This window comes from Vulpes lagopus, chromosome 6 (genome assembly GCF_018345385.1).
Source record: "Vulpes lagopus strain Blue_001 chromosome 6, ASM1834538v1, whole genome shotgun sequence".
Taxonomy (NCBI): Eukaryota; Metazoa; Chordata; class Mammalia; order Carnivora; family Canidae; genus Vulpes; species Vulpes lagopus.
Window position 1 is genome coordinate 103997311 of NC_054829.1, and position 15975 is coordinate 104013285.

General features: G+C 36.3%; 2 protein-coding genes across 2 annotated transcripts; one reads left to right on the forward strand and one right to left on the reverse strand.

The window, feature by feature from the left end:
• Nucleotides 1–4799: 4799 nt before the first annotated feature.
• Nucleotides 4800–5327, reverse strand: LOC121493536 (protein Churchill-like). Its single transcript, XM_041759474.1, has one exon. The coding sequence runs from the start codon at nt 5304–5306 to the stop codon at nt 4968–4970; it is 339 nt and encodes a 112-aa protein (XP_041615408.1). The 5' UTR covers nt 5307–5327; the 3' UTR covers nt 4800–4967.
• Nucleotides 5328–5750: 423 nt separating this feature from the next.
• Nucleotides 5751–15477, forward strand: LOC121492692 (elongation factor 1-alpha 1-like). The gene is made up of 2 exons (XM_041757869.1): nt 5751–7130; nt 15364–15477. Exons 1-2 carry the CDS (start codon nt 5751–5753, stop codon nt 15475–15477), a joined length of 1494 nt encoding a protein of 497 aa, XP_041613803.1.
• The last annotated feature ends 498 nt before the right edge of the window (nt 15478–15975 follow it).

Here is a 15975-nt window from a genome sequence, read left to right on the forward strand (position 1 = left end):
ACTGACAAAGGAATGTTCTATGATTTTTATTTTGTCTAAGACAAGGGTAAAATTACTAACTAGCATTAGACTTTGATAAGTTAAGGATACATATTGTGACTTCTAAAATGACCACTCAAATTTTGATAAAAGAATGTATATCTTCCAAACTAAAATATTATAAAATACAATCCAATAATGGCAATAAGAAAACTAAACATAAAACAGGCAACAAAAAAAAGAAAAAAAAATGTGCTAATTGTTAGATTTAAATCTAAATTTATCAGTAGTAAAAGTGTAAAGACCTAAAGCATCAATTAAAAGACAGAGACAATCAGACTAGAAAGAAAAATATATCTGTATCCTCAGATACAGGTACATTGTGTTTGCCTGATTTCCCCAGAAGACAAAGCAGAGTCAAAAACATCTGTGCAGTTCCAGTGTGCAGGAGTGAAAGATATAGGGAGTGATTCAGAGAAGGAGGGAAAATAATAAAGCATTTCAAATATAGGAAAATAACTTCATGATCTCAAGGAAGGAAAATCTTGGTAATGAAAAAGACCTTTAACAAATTCTGTGCATGTAATGTACAGCATGGTGATTATAGTTAATAATGCTGCATTATTATATAGTTAAATGTTACTAAAAGAGTAGATCTTAAAAGTTCTCACCACAAAAAAGAAATGGTGATTATGTGAGATTAGATGAAGGTATTAGCTAATGTTATTCTGGTAATCATTTTGCAATATAAAATGTTTCAAATCAACACATTGAGGACCTTACCTTACACAATGTAATATGTCAACTATATGTCAATAATGCTGGAAAATTTTAAAAGATGAATAAAAAAAATTTTAATTAAAAAGTACTAATTATAAAGGTAAAAATTGACAAATGAGTCCATACTAACATTAAAGTTAAGAATATTTGTTTATTAAAATACAAACTTAAGGAGCTAAAGGGCAAACCACAGGATGAGGAAAAATATTTCTAATATATAGTGAAAAGGTTTTTAAGATAATATATAAGGAACTTTTTGAAATCAACCAGAAGAAAGACAAAGACAGACAACCCAATAGAAAAATAGGCAAGAGAGTTGAACAGATATTTGAAACAGGATATATGACTAGTCAGTAAAAATGTAAACAGGTGCACATCTTCATTATAATAAGGGAAACAAAAACTAAAATGACATGAACTATCAGTGCACAATGTCCACAGGCTAAAATTTAGATGACTGATTTGGTAAGCATGTGCATCAACAGGAACAATTTTTTTTTTATTTAAGTAGGCTCCACAGCTAGGGCAGAGCCCAATGTGGCGCTTGAACTTACAACCCTGAGATTGAGACCTGAGCCCAAATAAGAGTCAGATATCAACTAACTGAACTACCCAGACCCCCCAACAGGAACATTTTTATGGTACCTTCAGGATCATGGTTCAGCTCCCTTGGAAAATTGTATTATCAACTACAAACAAAATTATACATTTTCCATGACCAATGTCACTCCTACTTAACAGAAATGCATGCACATGAGATCCAAGCAACATATACAAGAATCACAACAGCACTATGTTCATTAACTATAGAATAAACAAAAAATTGTGATATATTGATAAATGGATTACTATAGTAATGAACAGTCTACAACTATACTCAACAATGTGAAGTAATCTTGAAAATATGTTTAGTGAAAGAAGCCAGATACAAAATAATATATAATGTATAATCCAATTTAGATAAAGTTGAAAGAAGTGAAAATTAACTTTTTTGTTTAGAGATGCATTATTAGATGACACTCTATAAAGAAAATCAAAGAGATGATTCCCATAAAAGTTAGGATAGTAGTTCCCTTTGGGGCAGAGACAGGATAATAACTGGGTTGAGGGAGAACTTCTAAGGTTCTGACAATATTCTATTTCCTCTCCAAAAGATGGTTACACAAGTTTATACTTCGTGATAATGAACAGAGCTATGCATTTATGTTTTCTGTACTTTCCTATACATGTGTTACATTTCATAAAGAAAAGGTTTTTTTTTTTTTTAAAGTCTTTTTTTTTTTTAATTTTTTTTTAATTTTTATTTATTTATGATAGTCACAGAGAGACAGAGAGAGAGGCAGAGACACAGGCAGAGGAAGAAACAGGCTCCATGCAGCGGGAGCCTGATGTGGGATTCGATCCCGGGTCTCCAGGATCGCGCCCTGGGCCAAAGGCAAGTGCCAAACCACTGCACCACCCAGGGATCCCTAGAAAAGGTTTTTATAGAACAATCCAACAAACCACCTTTGAAAGAACTAAGGGACTATTTCTCTTTAACTGATGACCATAGACTTATATTCTTGGGCTCATTCTCTAGTGATAAGTCATAAATGCATCTATCATCTGTATAGAGGAAAAATTCACTTCCTTGTTGTGTGATAAAATTTGACAGACAAATTCAAGTTACGTTCCCCTACCTTATAACTGTATATTATCAATGTATCTTTAAACACAACCCTGCTAATAAGCACTTAAATTATCTTTATCACTAAATTTAAATCAACATCTGCCTGGAAGTCACTTCTTTTCTTGAACAGTCTGGCTATTGTTTTTTGCAATGCTATGAGACAAGTTTTGTGAAGCTTCTTTGCAAAATCCCCTACTGACCTAATAGCTGTTTCATTCATTCGCATGCCCATGACACTCTCCTTATACTGTTTTCTTAAATGTCATGATATCCAGGGACTCTAAATCCAATTGTTCTTATTTTGTATTTTTCGTATTCAATCTCTCTGCTTGAGGCAATACTTTTTTTCATCTTCAATTTTCAAAGCACAAATAAAATTATGCCTCTATTATACTTCAACTCTAATAGCTTCCCTACAGAACAAAAAAACTCTAAAATGTGTTCATGGGCGTCTGGAATACAAGTTCCAATCTTTCGCTCCAACCTCATTTTCTAAGAAAACTATACTTTCGTTCATAAATCCATTCCCCTAGAAAGACAGATGTACACACACACATTATTCCCCAATACACACTTCACTTATCTTCCATAGACCTGTGTTCAAACTTATTTTGTCTGTAACAAATGCAACAAAACCAAACTAAAATGAAAATTAACTCAAATCTCATTTATAAACTTTGATGGAAATAATGTAATACTAACCAATTTAAAAGAATAATACATCCTGAAAAAGTTTTAATCCGAGAAAACTGGGAACATTCACCGAAAAATTTATTCATGTAATTCACAATTACCACAAAAGGAAATGACTTTCAACTTTACAAAGAATATTCATCAACAACCTTTAACAAACACCTCAGTAAATACAGAAAAAAAGCAAAGATGTTCATGACCACATTACACCCATATTAGCTATATTACCAATGAATAAAACCAAAAAAAGCAAAGTTTTAAATATTTGAAATGAAAACTACAAATAATTTATAAATAATAAATTTGCCTATCAAAGATAAGAATCAACTGAAAAATTAGAACTAGTAAATCAGTAAAATGGCTAGTGATATATCAAACATACTCCAGAGACAGTGCAGGAATAAAATAAAATTCAATGTTCAGAATGTAAGCCATAGAAAGAATTCAAGTATATACAATAATTAGGTATATAACAAATCTCACATTTCAAACTCAAAGGCTAAACTTTTTTAAAAAAAATAATGCTGGAAGAACTGGATACCTATTTAAAAATATATGTCAAATCATGCATAAAACACATTGTAGATGAAATAAATAACTAAATATGAATAAAAACCTATAAAATAAGTAGAAGAAAATATAGAAGATTATCTCTTTATACTCATAGAACAAAGAGGGCTTTCTTTAAAAAAAAAAAGTCATAAAGGAAAAGATAGGTTAGACTATCTTTAAGTTTTCTAATGTAAAAGACACCCATAAACATAATTGAATGGGCAGAGCTGACAGAGAAAATAATTACAAGACAGATACAAAGAATTAACTATCCATATTTTTTTTGATTCTTCAAGTCAATAAAAAAGACCAGCAAGGTTAAATTTTTTTTAAAGATTTATTTATTTATTTGAATGAGGAAGGAAGAGGGTCTCAAGCAGCCTTCACACTGAGCAGGGAGCCCAACACAGTGCTCAATGTTGGGTTGCATCTCATGACCTCAAGATCATGACCCAAGTTGAAACCAACAGTCACTTAATCAACTGTGCCACAGGTAACTCAAAGGCTAGCAAATTTTAAAATGGGCAAATGACCTGAACAATTAAAATTCTTTTTTTTTTTTTAAAGATTTTGTTTATTTATTCATGAAAGACACAGAGAGGCAGAGACATAAGCAGAGGGAAAAGCAGGCTCCACGCAGGAAGCCCAATGTGGGACTCGATCCCAAGACCCCGGGATCTCGACCTGAGCCAAAGGCAGATGCTCAACCAACTGAGCCATCCAGGTGCCCCTATCAGTAAGGACTTAATGGATATTTAGTATTTGGGTTGTAATTCAATACTACTTTATTTTGTTGCTCAAACTGTTCTAACTTCAGTCACTGGAAGCTCCTTCAGTTGGCTCTTTTGTACCTTTGACACACTCCCAATAATTATGTTTTATAGGTTTTTGTGTGTTTGTTTTTGTACTTTCCTTGTGGCACATGTTTCAAGCTCATCTTGTATATTTATTGCCCCAGTCTTGAATTTATCATTTCTCCAAGGAGCCCCTGGTTCCTTTTACTGGAACCAAGACCTGAGATTTAGGTATGCTCCCATTCTGGTTTTATTTTCTAGCCACATCATTTCTAACAGAGATTCTTCATTCTAGCTTCATTCTGATGTGAACTGGGAACTCTAGAAGAAGAATATAATCCCCTTAATTAATTTTTACAAATTACAAAGGATAGTTAAGTCTAAGCAGAAAAAATATGCAAATAGTTTTCATTATGAACTAAGTAAGACAAACCATCAGGCTTGCTGTATTGTAAACCAACACAACATAGTTACTACAGAACTGAACTGCAGAAGGATCCTTAGAATAACAATGTCATTTGTCGAGGGTCATCAGGGAGGATACTGATAGTATCTTCAGCTTTGTCACATAACAGACATAGCATGGTGTACTCCCGAAATTCATCCATGATACTGAATGTGTACTCATGCCTGGCTATTATGTGATGACAATTCTTACACAGATGATCATAGGTAACTATTTCTTCACCATCTTCCTCTTTCAAAGATTTGTTTGTGATCAGCATAAAATCCCGCTTACTGCACACTGCATAGCCTGTAAAGTTCAGCAAGAAAGAGCCATTCTCCAGGCAGATGTTACCCCGGTTGGGATACTCCTTCTCCACACAGCCCCCATACATGCCGACGCCGTTCCCGGGACACGGTCCTCCAGCCTGAACAATTAAAATTTCTAATGAAAGATGTATCATTAAAGGAATTAAAAATTCCACTAATGTAACTTTCAAATTTGTCAGTTATATTATCATCCAGAAAGTTATTTCAAAACTTTGAATTATTATCAATAAGACCAAAACCTTAAGAAGTCTGTTCTTTGGAAAATTAAAAGCAATAAAGTTTGATACTTTGTTAGGTATTTAAATTTTAACCATAAAAAATATAAATGTTAAAATGAGAAATAAACAATCAATATCTATGTAATCCTGCAGGTATCATTTTTACCTATTGAAAACTAGAATATTTGTCAACTTACACAATCCTTTACATAAAACCAACAACAGCTTTTTGCAAAGGGTTTGCCGCCAGAACACAGATGTCATGAAAACCACCACTAAACCTAAACCAAAATGGGAAAGGAAAAGACTCATATCAACATCGTCATCATTGGACACATAGATTGGGGCAAGTCTATCACTACTGGCCATCTGATCTACAAATGTGGTGGGATCGACAAAAGAACCATAGAAAAATTTGAGAAGGAGGCTGCTGAGATGGGAAAAGGCTCCTTCAAGTCAGCCTGGGTCTTGGATAAACTGAAAGCTGAATGTGAACATGGTATCACCATTGATATCACCCTGTGGAAATTCGAGACCAGCAAGTATTATGTGACCATCATTGATACCCCAGGGCACAGAGACTTTATCAAAAACATGATTACAGGCACATCTCAAGCTGACTGTGCTGTCCTGATTGTTGCTGCTGGTGTTGGTGAATTTGAAGCAGGTATCTCCAAGAATGAGCAGACCCACGAGCATGCCCTTCTGGCTTACACACTGGGTGTAAAACAACTAATTGTTGGTGTTAACAAAATGGATTCCACTGAGCCACCCTGCAGCCAGAAGAGATACGAGGAAATCGTTAAGGAAGTCAGCACCTACATTAAGAAAATTGGCTACAACCCTGACACAGTAGCATTTGTGCCAATTTCTGGTTGGAATGGTGACAACATGCTGGAGCCAAGTGCTAACATGCCTTGGTTCAAGGGATGGAAAGTCCCCCATAAAGATGTGAAAGCCACTGGAACCACACTGCTTGGAGCTCTGGATTGCATTCTGCTGCCAACTCGTCCAACTGATAAGCCCTTGTGTCTGCCTCTCCAGGATGTCTACAAAATTGGTGGTATTGGTACTGTCCCAGTGGGGCGAGTGGAGACTGGTGTTCTTAAGCCTGGCATGGTGGTCACCCCTTCTCCGGTCAATGTTACAACTGAAGTAAAGTCTGTTGAAATGCACCATGAAGCTTTCAGTGAGGCTCTTCCTGGGGACACTGTGGGTTTCAATGTCAAGAACGTATCTGTCAAAGATGTTCATCGTGGCAACATGGCTGGTGACAGCAAAAATGACCCACCAATGGAAGCAGCTGGCTTCACAGCTCAGGTGATTATCCTGAACCATCCAGGCCAAATCAGTGCTGGATATACACCTGTGCTGGATTGTCACACAGCTCACATTGCTTGCAAGTTTGCTGAGCTGAAGGAGAAGATAGATCGTCGTTCTGGAAAAATGTTGGAAGATGGTCCCAAGTTCTTGAAATCTGGGGATGCTGCCATTGTTGATATGGTTCCTGGCAAACCTATGTGTGTTGCGAGCTTCTCTGACTATCCTCCTCTGGGCCGTTTTGCTGTTCGTGACATGAGACAGATGGTTGCTGTGGGTGTCATCAAAGCAGTGGACAAGAAGGCAGCTGGAGCTGGCAAAGTCACCAAGTCTGCCCAGAAAGCTCAGAAGGCTAAATGGATATTATCCCCAATACCTGCCAGCCCAGTCTTAATCAGTGGTGGAAGAACAGTCTCAGAACTGTTTGTGTCAATTGGCCATTTAAGTTTAATAGTAAAAGGCTGGTTAATGATAACAATGCATCGTAAAACCTTCAGAAGGAAAGGAGAATGTTTTGTGGACCATTTTTTTTATGTGCGTGTGTGGCAGTTTTAAGTTATTAGTTTTTAAAATCAGTACTTTTTAATGGAAACAACTTGACCAAAAATCTGTCACAGAATTTTGAGACCCATTAAAATAAAAGTTTAATGAGAAAAAAAAAAACAACAAAAACTGCCTGATTTAGTTTTAAATGAAAGTTTTTCTGTGACAAACTAACAAATACAGTAACCAAAGTTTAAGGAAAGATGCTCAAAGATAAGAGATCTTTTGCACATTAATGGATTAACTGGCAGACTCACTAAAATCATCCTCCAGAACTTGGAATCTTTTAGGGTGCCATTGTGATAGTTTAAAATGCACAAAACAGGAGTGATATCACCAAGATGGGAAAAAAAATTATTTAAGCACAAGACACTACTGAGAAAATCCTACAACATGGAGTGAGGCTGAAGCATCCCCTGTACCAGAGACCAAGACACACTGTTAGAAGGGTAAGAGAAGCAGCTACACATTGACTGCATTGCTTTTTCCTGCAGGAGAGAGCAGTAGCATGTAGAAAGGTCTCCCCTTGAGCCTCCAGTTCCCCCAATGGAAACTCAGGTGAGACTCCAGCGTTAGGGTCACCTTATGAGAGCCCCTACTCTGATCTTCCACCATGATGAGATTGCCAGAGAGTCAGCAGGCAGGACTCAACCATTGGGAATCTAGTTGTAGTGGAGAAGGAGGGATGGGTTTGTAATAGCACATGGATCTTCACAGATCAAGTCGACACCTGCTGTGCCCAAGTGGTAATCCCAACCAAAGGCTTTGCTCATGGGCATAACTAAGTTGGGGGCACAGTCTGACCAGTGAATTCAGTAGGGTGCAGATCTGCCTGATTTGGATCCTCAAACAAAGAGTTTTTCTTGTCCTAGAGGCTGTTTTGTCATGCCCAGGTAAGAAGCAAAGCCACAACCCCACCACTATGGAGAGTGATGTATGGTCCCATCTAACCAGAAGGGCTAACAAGAACCTCTTGAAGCTGTGTGGTCCAATGGCACTCCAGCTTAGAGGCAGGCAGGCAGAGGCAATCACCCCCAGAGAGTCAGTGCCAGTCATTAAGGGTTGTAGGGCATTAATTCATAGCCAGGGCTGATGGTAGCTCCCTGCTCCTCTCAACTGGAGAACCTGTTTGGGAAATTGAAAGGAGATCAGAGCGGCCTCTCCCCTTCCTGCTCAGGCAAGAGACCTAAGATATGGCCTCCAAGTGCCGTGGAAAGTGTTTTCTGGCCCCATCGGACCAGAAAGGCTGGCAACAAATCCTGGAAGCTGTGCAGCCCAGCAGTGCTAGAGTCTAGAGAAAGGCAGGCAGAGCTAATAGTTTGCAAAGTAAAGCTAGTGGCCCTGTTCAGTCAGGGAACTTGGGGCACAGGTCAAATTAAGAAAACAAAGAGCTTTCCTAGCTTTAGAGGAAAGCTTCCTCTGCTCCATCCAGGCAGGGAATCTAATTCATAGCCCTTCTTATCACTGAATATAGTCCTCAGCCTATATAACCACAGAACCTAATCAGAGCACATGGGAAGTTACCTAGGACATTCAACAGCCCTATGTACAGTGGCACATGAGCAGAGAGAACAGCCCATTTCTTCACCCATCTGTATAACCTCACCTGGTCAGGCAATTCAGTGCACACTGTGGTCTGATTCAGGTTCCCAAGCAGTGAGTTATACAGGCCATGGGTCCATCTTCTTGCCTTACCAGGGCAGGGAAGCTAATTCATTACCCCATCTACTATTGAATATAGTACCCAGTCATGACTATCTAATAAGCCTGACCAAATAATCCAGGCAACTGTGGAGACCATATAACAACCTCACAAGTAGGGAACCAAGCCACCAGTGCTATCCAACTGTTCTCAACCAGTGGCAAACTCCTCCATCCCCATTCTCAGAGCTCAAACAGTGGCAGTGGCCTCACCCAAGAAATGACCATAATAGCAGAAGGACATTACCAATGGACACATCTAGGAACCCAAACTGAACTGACTGCTGAGGAATGCTTTCCGCCAAAACAAAACTGTAAAGTCTTGACAGAAACCAAATTAATCAAATGCATGGATACCAAAGCACCAAGGATTATGAAAAATCAGGTAGTATGTCACTACCCCCCCAAAAAAAAAAACCTAATAAAGTTCCAATAACTGATCCTAAAGGAATAGAGATCCACAAACTAAAGAATTCAGAATAATCCTCTTAAGGAAGTTTAGTAAACTAAAAGAAAAAACAGACAACTAAACAAAATCATGAAAACAATCCATAGACAAAATGAGAAGCTTGACAAGGACATAGAAACCATTAAAAAAAAAACAACAGAAACAGTTGAAAAATACAATAACTGAAGAATTGGATAGAGTTGAGTTTCAAAAATAGACTCAGTCATGCAAATGAGACTGGAAGAAAAAAGATTGAAAACAAGTGAAGAAAGCCCACATGGATTTTCCAACAAGGTTTTAAGGCCAGAGAGCATGATATAACATATTCAAAATAATGAAAGAAAATTACCATTAACCAAAAATTCTATACCCAAAAATTCTATAAATTCTAAAGCTTTCCTTCAGAAATGAAGGAGGAATTAAAATCTTTCAAAACAAAGAAAAGCTGAAGGAATTCATTACCATCAAACCTACCTTACAAGAAATGTTAAAGGACATTCTTTAAGTGGAAATGAAAGAACGCTAATTAATATCATAAAAACATTAAAAGGTAGCATAAATCTCACTGATAATTGTAATTATATAGTCATAGTTAGATTCTGCAATATAACGGCCATGCATAATTCACCTACAATTCTAGTTTAAAGGTTAAAAAAAGACAAATGCAGTAAAAATAACCATAACTACAATAAACTGTTATTACTTACAAAATATTTTTAAATGTAAATTATAACAGTAATAACCTAAAATATGAGGAAGAGAAGTAAAACTGTAAAGTTTACAAATTCTACTAAAGTTAAATTGTTATTGGAGCACCTGGCTGCCTCAGTTGGAAGAGTATGTGACTCTTAATCTTGGGGTCATGAGTTCAAGGCTCACATTGGGTGTAGAGATTACTTAAATAACTTTTTTAAAATGTTAATTTGTTTTCAGTTTAAAATAGAATGTTATATGTTTAAGATATTTTATGTAAGCCTCATGGTAACCACAAGGGAAAAATCCTGTAGTGATTACACAGAAGAATGAGATAAAAAAAAGTCAAAAGCAAACTGATGCCAAAAAAAAACATAAAAAAAAACAAAAGACAGCAGGACAAGAAACAAAAAACAGTGGATCTACAAAACAAAAAAAAATGAAAAAAAAAAAAAGGCAATAGGTCCTAACCTATTAGTGATTACTTTAATCATAAACTGATTAAATTCTCCAAATAAAAGGCATAGAATGGCTGTATGATTTTTTTAAGATACAACAAAATACTGCCCATAAAAAAAACTCTCTTTAGCCTCAAAAACACACATAGAGATTAAAGAGATGAAAAAAGACATTTCAAGTAAATGGTAATCAAAAAAGGGGGGATAGCTATAATTGTATCAGACATTAAAACATAAAACATTAAAAATGGTAAAGAGAGATAAGAAGATCATTACATAATGATAAATGGTGGTCAATATATCAAGAAGATGTAATAATTATAAATATTTATACACCCAACATCAAAGGACTTAATTATATAAAACAAAATCAGCAGAACTAAAAGGAGAAATAAACAGTAATACAATAACAGTTGAGGACTTATCTCACTCTCAACAATAGATAGATCATCCAGACAGAGAATCAATAAGAAAACAGTGGGTTTGAACACTATCAACCAAAGAGAGCTAACAGATATACACAGAACATTCTCTCCAACAGCAGCAGAATATAGACTCTTCTGAAGTGTACATGAAACATTTTCTAGGCTAGACCATATGGTAGGCCACAAAACAAATCATAGCAAACTCAGAATGATTGAAATTATTTTCTCTGACCACAATGGCATGAAACTAGAAATCAACAAAAAGAAAACTAGAAAAGTCAAAAACACATGGGAGTTAACACTCTCCAGAACAACCAATGGATCAGAGAAGAAATTAAATGGGAAATTTAAAAGTTTCTTGAGGGGTGCCTGGGGGCTCAGTTGGTTGAATGTCAGACTCTTGGTGTTTGGCTCAGGCTGTGATTTCAGGGTCATGAGATCAAGCCCTGAGACAAGCTCCATGCTTGCTGCAGAGTCTGCTTGAGATTATTTCCCTCTCCTTCTTCCCCACCCCCTGCTCTCTCTCTCAAATAAATTAATAAAAAAAAATTGTTTTTAAGTTTCTTGAGGGCACCCAGGTGGCTCTGTGGTTGAGTGTCTGCCTTTACCTCAGGTTGTGATCCTGGGGTCCTGGGATCGAGTCCTGCATCAGGCTTCCTGCAGAAAGCCTACTTCTCCCTCTGCCTATGTCTCTGCCTTTCCCTGTATGCCTCTTATGAATAAATAAATAAAATATTTAAAAAAATAAAAAATAGAAAATAAAAAGTTTCTTGAGACAAACGAAATGGGAACACAATATACTAGAACTTGTAGGATATGGCAAAAGGAGCTCAAGAGAAAAGTTCAAAGCAGTAAATTCCTATACTAGGAAGAAAGAACAAAAATAAACAACCTAACTCTATACTTTAAGGGGCTAAAAAAAAGAAAAACAGAACCCTAAGCAGAAAAAAAGGAAATAATGGAGATTAGAGCAGAAATACATGAAATAAACAACAGAAAACAATAGAAAAGATTAACCAAACTAAGAACCGATTTTTTTCAAAAGATGAACAAAATTCACAAAGCCTTAGCTAGATTAAGCAAGGAAAAAAGGAAAAGGACCAGATCAACAAAATTATAAATAAAAAGAAGGCATTATAACTGATATCACAGAAATTCAAAAGATTGTAAAAGCTCCAATGAACAACCATATATCAACAAATTGGACACTGGAAAAAGACTGAATATTCTTAGAAACTTACAACTAAGCTAGACTGGGTCAGGAAGAAATAGAAAATCTGAATAGACTAATTACTAGTAAAGAGATTGAATTAGTAATCAAAAACCTCCCAATGAAGAAAGCCCAGGGCCAAACAGCTACACAATGAATTTTATCAAATATTTAAGAAAGTTAACACCAATATTTCTCAAACTCTTTAAAAAATCAAACAGATAGGAACACTCCCAAACTCATCTTATGAAGCAGCATTATCTTAATACCAAAGCCAGAAAAGTACACTACTCAATAAGAATATCCCTGATGAATACAGATGCAAAACCTCCCAATAAAATACTAACAAACTGAATTCAGCAGCACCTAAAAGGATCATTCACCATCATCAAGTGATATCTATCCCAGGGATGCAAGGATGTAACAAATGCAAATTGATCAATGTGATACATCAGATAGAATGAAAGAAAAGAACCACATGATCATTTCAATAGATACAAAGAAAGCGTTTAGCAAAAATCAGCATCCATTCATGATAAAAACTTCTAACAAATTAGGCATAGAAGAAACATATCAATATAATGAAGGCCATATATGACAAGTCCACAGCTAACATCATAGTCAATGGTGAAAGGCTGAAAGCCTTAGGTTGTTCCTAAGATCAGGAATAAGCAAGGGTATCTACTCTCACCACTCATTTTCAGCATAGTACTAAGATGTCCTAACTAGGACAATAAGTCATATAAATAAATAGTATCAAAATTAAAAAGGAAAAAGTAAAATTGGCTTTATTTTCAGGTGACATGATTTTGTACATAGAAAATCCTAAAAACCAAATTTTGATTAGATCTAATCAGTAAATCCACTAAAGTTGAAGGATACAAAATTAACATACAAAATCAGTAGTGTTTCTATATACTAACAACAAATTTTCTGAAAAAATTAACTCATCCCATTTAAGATGGCAACAAAAACAATAAAATACCTAGGAATAAAGTTAACTAAGGAGATGAAAGATCTCTACTCTGAAAAATGTAAGATACCGATGAAAGAAATTGAAGATGACAGAAATAAGTGGAAAGATATCCCACATTTGTGACCTGGAAAAAATGATATTGCTAAAATGTCAATACTACAAATGCCTTCTATGGATTCAGTGCAGTCCCTCTCAAGAGTACCAAAGGCATTTTTTACACAAGTGTAAAAACTCTCCTGAAATTTATATGGAACCATAAAAGACCCCAAATAACAACAACAACAAAAAAAAAATCCTGAGAAAGAACAAAGATACCACTCTTCCTGATTTTAAGCTACAGTCGTCAAAACACATACTGGCATAAAAACAAGACAAATAGACCAATGGAAGAGATCAAGATACTTGAAATAAACCCAAGCATAAATGGTCAACTAATATTTGACAAGGAAACCAAGAGTACTCAATGGAGAAAAGATAGGTTCTTCAGTAAATGGTGTTGGGATAATTGGATATTGGCATATAAAAGAATGAAATGGATCCATATCTTACACCACTCATAAAAATTAACCAAAAATGGATTAAAGAGTTTAATGTAAGACCTGAAGCCAAGAAATTCCTAGAAGAAAACATAGAAACAAAGCTTCTTGACATGATCCTGGTAATGATGTTTTGGATATGACACGTAAAGCACAAATAACAAAATCAAAAATAAGCATGAATACATCAAGTTAAAGAGCTTCTGCATAGCAAAAGAAACCATAAACAAAGTGAAAAGATAACCTTTGGAATGAGAAAAGAGATTTGCAAACCATATAATTGATAAGGGGTTAATATCCAATGTATAAAAAGAACTCATACAACTTAATAGCATAAAAAAAAAACTACAAAGTAGGCAAAGAGCCTGAATAGACATTTTTCCAAAAAAGATATGCAAAAGACCAACAGGTACATAAAAAGATATGCAACATCACTGTTAATTAGAGAAATGCAAATTAAAAGCACAATGAGATATCATTTCACACCTGCTAGAATCACCATTGTCAAAAAGACAATTACAAATGGTGGATGCATGTGGAGAAAAGGGAACACTTCTGTACTGTTGGTGGGAATCCTGACCAAAAAATAACCCAATGATAAATTATTTCAGACCCCAAGTGTTGTAATAGCACCATCCACTAGAACTATAATGTAAGCCACGTATGTAATTTTAAATTTTCTAGTAGTCACATTTTAGAAAGAAGAAACAGGTATTAACTTATGAATATATATTACTTAAGCCAATAATTCAAAATATTCATTTCAACATGAAATCAATAAAAAATTAATCATCTTGCATTCTTTATTTTGTACTACATCTTTGAAATCCAGTGTATGTTTATACTTAACAGCATTTCTCAGTGTGGACATGCCATATTTCAAATACTTGATAACCACATGGGGCCAGTGCCTGCTCTACTGGGAAGCATGGTTCCAGAAGCTCAGAGTGGGGAGAGACCAATGTGTATGTAGTAAAAGGGTCTTGGAGAGGATGTAGGCTTTGGCCATCCTGTGGAGGCAGCTCGAGGAGATGCAAGAGGAGAAAGGACTCTATTAGGGCATCCCAGGCAAGAGGGGCCAGAAAGTGAATGGATGGAGACTAAGATTAGGATAAACAAATGAGAAGAGTGAGGTATTTTGCCACCATTATCCCAGAGAACAAGGCTAGATCATCTTGAGTGTGAGCATGCATGCTTTCCTGAAACACATTTCCATTTGAAAGATGGAGTGGGCATTCTATTTATCTCCTTCAGTAAATTGAGAGCCTCTCAAATCTGTCATTTTGCTATTCAATGGGGGGTGGAGGGGCTCTTGTGACCTTTCTAATTCAGAGACCAGTGATCTCTCTTTCATGGACTTAAGAACCACCAGCCAAAAGGAATAGAGTGGTTCCCAAGGTCACCATCTTTCTGAAAGTAGATATATCCAGGTCTCAAAATCAGAGGCCTCTCTAATCAATGCTCTTCCCCTCACCTAACTGCTTCATCTAAATCCACAGAAAGTTTCTGAGGCTGTGAACTGGTTTTTTGGAAACTGGTGGTTTTACTGAGCCAGCATGGATAAGGCCTTATTTTTTCATCTCTAATTTGTCAGGAAGAGTCTACTACTGCAGGAGTGGCAGTACATAGAAAACCCACAGAGCCTGAGGAAGAGTCACTGCTGGAAACGGATGGGGAAATCTGTGAGTGCATCACAACATCCAAGTGATCAAGAGGCTCAGGCTGACACTATCTAGCGGAGCAGGGACACTGTCTAGTAGGCTGGAATGGGCATGTGTCTTAACTGTATCTTTTATCCTCCCAATGCCAGACTCGGTACCTTCACTAATTAAGTGACCAAAAGAAGTGGAAGAAATAAATGAATGAATGAATGAATAACTGTATAAAGCTCTGTCCCTAGAATACAAGCTACAGTTTGGGAGGAGTTTGCTATGGTCCCTTTCTGTGTGATCCTGAGTTCTTGTGGATGGTTATGGGATAAAAGCAAAAGTCACACATCTGCAAAAAGCCACTATTCCTAACAGACCTATTTTCTCCAAGGGCTCTTGAGAAATTTCACAAAGCAGTAGAGCTCCCTGACTTCCTTCCCAAGTCAAGGTGGGTGGACAGAGAACTCTGGCACTCACTGTCTCTTCTGGCTGCTAAATTGACTCCACAATCCTGTACACATTCAGATTTGGGCACATTATTGCCCTCTCTCCTTTTC

Bases quoted from the DNA above. Each gene is read 5' to 3' on its own strand.
- LOC121493536 (XM_041759474.1), bottom strand. From the start codon at position 5,306: ATGTATGGGGGCTGTGTGGAGAAGGAGTATCCCAACCGGGGTAACATC.
- LOC121492692 (XM_041757869.1), top strand. From the start codon at position 5,751: ATGGGAAAGGAAAAGACTCATATCAACATCGTCATCATTGGACACATA. The intron at 7,131-15,363 runs GCTAAATGGATA...CTAATTTGTCAG, and splicing joins CTGCCCAGAAAGCTCAGAAG to GAAGAGTCTACTACTGCAGG.